This window comes from Chrysochloris asiatica, unplaced genomic scaffold (assembly GCF_000296735.1).
Source record: "Chrysochloris asiatica unplaced genomic scaffold, ChrAsi1.0 scaffold00169, whole genome shotgun sequence".
Taxonomy (NCBI): domain Eukaryota; kingdom Metazoa; phylum Chordata; class Mammalia; order Afrosoricida; family Chrysochloridae; genus Chrysochloris; species Chrysochloris asiatica.
The window spans coordinates 4533424-4538540 of record NW_006408687.1 but is presented as its reverse complement, the minus strand read 5'-3'; the positions used below and the strand labels follow the sequence as shown (position 1 = coordinate 4538540).

At 36.4% G+C, this 5117-nt stretch overlaps 1 protein-coding gene across 1 annotated transcript in view; it reads left to right on the top strand.

Moving 5' to 3' along the window:
• The window catches only part of CDKL2 (cyclin-dependent kinase-like 2 (CDC2-related kinase)), a 92611-nt gene that overhangs the window by 59288 nt on the left and 28206 nt on the right, over positions 1-5117 (top strand). Inside the window, exon 6 of the mRNA XM_006871602.1 lies at positions 2166-2301. Coding sequence (XP_006871664.1) covers positions 2166-2301 — 136 coding nt within the window. The remainder of the gene's footprint in view (positions 1-2165; positions 2302-5117) is intronic.

Sequence of the window (5117 nt, the reverse complement as noted above, 5' to 3'; positions counted from 1 at the left end):
CCCAGCTGTGAGCCTTCCAACCTTCTAAGTATTCCTTTATATGTGGTTCAGAGTTCTGGGACCATCCCCTGAGCCTGCTTGGTTGGGTATTCTGTGTTGTTGTTGGCGGACCTCTCTGCTATACGTCCACCCGATCTGCCATCTTGTTTGTTCTCCCTCAGGATTCTTTCTTTCAATATTATCATCTTTTAAGAACTATTTACATGGGGTCATACTGACAACAGCAACTACAAAGATTAGATAAGAACTTTAGGGGGCAGTGAGTTTATGTTAATATGGAAGAAAAAGCTTCAAAAAAGAGGATGAGAATGATTACACAACTGGAAGAAAATAATCAATGTTACTGAATTTATATGTACAGAGGGTTGAATTGTGCATGCTTTGCTGTGTGTGTTCTCAACAACAACCAGAGAATAATAAAAAAATAATAAAATGAGCAATAATAAACTCTTTATATGTTATGTTGGCTTGGACTCTCCAAGAAACAGATTCTAAAATGAGATATGGATGTATAGTCCTTTATTCTGTGAAAGTTATAGAAGAAAGGGGAGAGTGTGCTATCACCTCAGTGCAATTCTAATATGTGTGAAAGGGAGGAGAGAGGGAAGGGTTGGATAGGAAGAGTCTCAGACCATGGTGCTGTTCTGGAAGTCAGTTGAAAACCACCAGGCAAAGGTTGCTTGGTGAAAGAGTCACACTGAAGGAACATCACACCAGGCATGAATGTGACTGATGCTAGTACTTTTATCTTGCTCAGCCTTGGGCAAGCATGGCCTCAGGTCTGATTTGGTGGTAGCTGTGGCTGTCAGTCAACTATACTCTTCCCAGAAGGTTTTCCTGATTATCTGAGTGGCCTACTTCCATGACTACCACACATTCACATAAATAACATTTAAAAAAAAAAAAGAAAAGTAATTGTATTTTGCAAAGCAAAAAATCATGAAAAGAGTAGTGGCATTGCTGTATAGTTTTATGAGTTTCTTTAATATCTAGCTTAATAAAAGACAGCTGGATTCTCATGTTTAGTTCTGCAATCAATTGTGATTTGTTGTTTTGTTTGAAGTACATGAAGAAATTCTGGCCTTACATAAATTGTAGTTGGAAAATAAAAGAACATTTTAAAAACTTTTTCATATAATTTCAGTATTACTCTTTGACACAATACCAAAACTTGACAACTGGTAGTTTCTACGTGGTTGGTTGCATTATGGAATCTGAAATTATATCAGTGAATTTTTCTTAATATATTGAAATCCATTTTTGTCTTTCTTGCACTTCGAGTAGATCTTTTGCCCATGTGTTTTGTATCATGCATTAGTCATTTGGAAAATGCTGTGTTGCACATCTTTAAAATGTTGACATATTTCATTATACAGTATGAGAAATTCATGTTCTGTCTCATTAGAAAAGCCCTGTCTAAGTATGGGGAGGCTGTTAAGTCCACAGTGTTTGATACAAGTTTAACAAAATTTAAATTTTTTCATGAAAATTAGAATTTCATAATCGACACAATACTTAAAGAAAATATTTTCCAAATAGCCCAAGTCTGAATATCAATAGTTTTTCTGCCAGTTTATCTCTCAAATATGTATGAAAAAAGTGCCTAGTTCAGTTTGTATCACAATCACATACATGTTTTTCTTAAGACAACCATTGCATTTTGGTATGTAGCAGAAATGTGTTCTCAGTGTGTTACACAGATTATAAAAAGATGTGTATAGGGAGTTATATTTACTAAAATTAGTATTTTTTACAGCTCATCAAGATCAGGGGCACTGGATTTTTTTGTTTTCTACCTGAGAGTGTGTGGTTGTGAAGAATGACAGCTAGTACAGTTATGTTATTCCTTTGATTCACAGTAAGATGCTAACACTTTTACCCCTCATTGCTTTTATACCATCAGTGCAAATGTTCGCATGGTGACAAATAATATCCTCATAATAAGATAAGAATAGATAGCTTTGACCTTGTAAACGCCCTGAAAATTTCATGAGGACCTTCCTTTGAGAATTGTTGATGTAGGCCATGACTTTTCGCATTTTAAATAAATACAATGTGGTTTAACAAACTCAATTTTAAAGAAACAAAAACCTTGAGAATAAAATGTTTCTAAATTTATCTGTCTCATACAATTTGAGTTTATTGACAAATATGTTTTTATGTAGGTTTTCTCAGGAACTACAGTTGAAAGTACAGAAAGATGCGAGAAATGTTTCTTTATCTAAAAAATCCCAAAACAGGAAGAAGGAAATGGAAAAAGATAATTCTTTAGGTGAAGAAAGAAAGACACTTATGGTTCAGGTAAATGTCTGTGTATTAAATTTTATTATGTTTTAATTTAACATACTGAATTGTCCTTAAAGAAGCCTCGGTGATGTCATGCATTAATGTTGGGCTGCTAACTGCAAGGTCAGTGGTTCAAACCCACTAACCACTCCATGGGAGAAAGATAAGGCTGTCTGCTCTTATAAAGATTGATAGTCTCAGAAACCCTAAAAGGAACAGTTCTACTCTGTCCTGTAGTCATGCTATGAGTGAGAATCCACTCGATGGCAGTGGGTTTGGTTTTTGGTTTTAATTATCACTTAAGTTTTCATTGTTGTTATTGTTTTGAAATTTTTTATTGTAAATTGAGTGAAGGTTTACAGATAAGATCATCAGCTATACAGTCGACAGATTATGTACTTTATTTCATTGCAGTGATTACAGTCCACTCCATTTGCAATCCCCAGCAGTAATCCCACTTCCTCCCTATGGTTCTTATTTTCATTCCATTCTCCTTTCCAACTCTTCTGAACTTTGTCCTTAGGTAAACGGTGTCTTTTTGATCTTGAATGGTTGGCTATTCCATGGTAAGCATATCTCACTAGTATCATTGTCTCACTATTTATTTATCCACCCCTTGGGTGAAAATTGGGCCACAAGGGTGAGTTCCATTCCATACCTAAAAAGTGGTTGAGAGCCATACTTTCAAGTTCCTTTAGTCCCTTTCTGACCAGTAAAATTGGTCTTTTTAAAAATGACTTTGAGTTTTATTCCACATTGCCTCCACAGTCTATATTATGAGCTCTCCTACTGTCATAGTTTTCAGAGCAGTTGATAGTGGTAGTTGGGCACCACCTAGTTAGTTCTTTTGACCTTAGAGTCATTCATACTAATGTTACTTTTTCCATTCATCCACTGAACTAATTGATTCCAAGCATCTTCAGTTTTCATCATTCTTCTTTCCTCTGCACATGGAGAGACAATTAGCCACACCTTAGCTAGCTACTCATGAGTTTTCCAGATCCCAATTGCTCATCACCAAAGTAGGATATAGAACATTGTCTTTGTGGAGTATGTTATGCCATTTGACCATGGTGTCCCTTAAAACTATGGTACTGAGATACCAGATCCAGCAACTTATTGCTTCAAGATGCTAGGTAATGTCCAAGAAATTTTTCATTATTTCATTCCCTGTATGCTTCTCCACATCTCAAGAATAGATTTGAGGAGTTGTTGGGGACTTTAGACACAGAGAGGGAGAGGGGTTGTGTGCTGATGACTGGGGTGCATGCTTGTAGTGTATTCCCTTTGGATGGTTGATGATGCATGGAGGGGATTGTAACCATAGCAATGAAATGATGTACTATAGGATTTATATAAAACTAATGCTCTCCCATGTAAACTATCACATAATTCACAATAAAACACTAAAAAAAAAAGTAACAGATTTGATACATTAGACACTAATGACCAAAGACCAGAAGAGTTGTGGGATGACATCAAGAACATTTTACCAGAAGAGAGCAAAAGGTCATTAAAACAATGAGAAAGAAGGAAAAGAAAGAAATGGCTATCATAAGAGACTCTGAAACTTGCTCTCTAGTGTAGAGATGCTAAAACAAATGGAAGAAATGAGGAGGTAAAAGAACTGAACGGACCATTGCAGAGGGCAGCTCCAGAAGACAAAATCAAGTATTAAAATGAAATGTGTAAAGGACTGGAGTTAGAAAACCTAAAGGGAAGAATACACTCAGCATTTCTCAAGCTGAAAGAATGGTTGATGGTCAGCCATTTCAAAAGGTAGTATATGACTAAGAACCAATAGTACTGATGGAAGAAGTCAAAGATTCATTGAAGACATTGGCAAAGAACAAGGCACTGGGAATTGATGGAATACAAATTGAAATCTTTCCACCAATGATGAAGCTCTGGAGACAGTCACTCATATATGCCAAGAAATTTAGAAGACAACTACCTGGCCAACTGACTGGAAGAGATCCCTTTCCAAAGAGAGGTGTTTTTTGTGTCCATTCCAAAGAGAGATGACCCAATGCAATGCAGAAATCATGGGACAATATCAATATCACATGCAAGTAGTATTTTTCTAAAGGTAATTTTAAAATGTCTGTAACAGTACACAGACAGGAAACTACCAGAGGTTCAAGCCAGATTCTGATGAGCACATGAAACAAGGGATATCATTTCGGATGTCAGCTAGATATTGGCTGAAAGCAAGAATTAACAGAAAGATGTTTACTTGTGCTTTATTGACTCTACAAAGGCTTTCGTCTATGTGGATCATGACTAGCTATGGACAACATTGTGGAATGTGAATATTCCAGAACATATAATTATGCTCTTGAGGAATCTGTGTGTAGACCAAGAGGCAGTTTTCTGAATAGAACAATGAATGGTTTAAAATCAGGAAAAATATGTGCCAGAGTTGTATTTTTTCACCATTTTTATTCAATCTATATACCAAGCAAATAATTCAAGAAGCTGGATTATAGAATGTGGTATAAGGATTGGAGGAAGATTCATGAACAACCTGTGATATGCAGATGATACAACTTTGCTGCTGAAAGTGAAGAGGACTTAAAATACTTACTGATGAAGATCAAAGACCACAGTCTTCAGTATGGGGTGCACCTCATTATAAAGAAAACAAAAATCCTCACCACGGGACCAATAAAAAACATCATGATTAATGGAAAGAAGATTGAAGTGGCCAACTCATTTTGCTGGAATTCCCCTCTCAACACTCATGGAAGCAGCAGTCAACAAATCAGATGACACCCAGGGAGGGAGAGGGGCTATGTGCTGATGACTGAGGGGCAGGCTTGTGGGGTGTA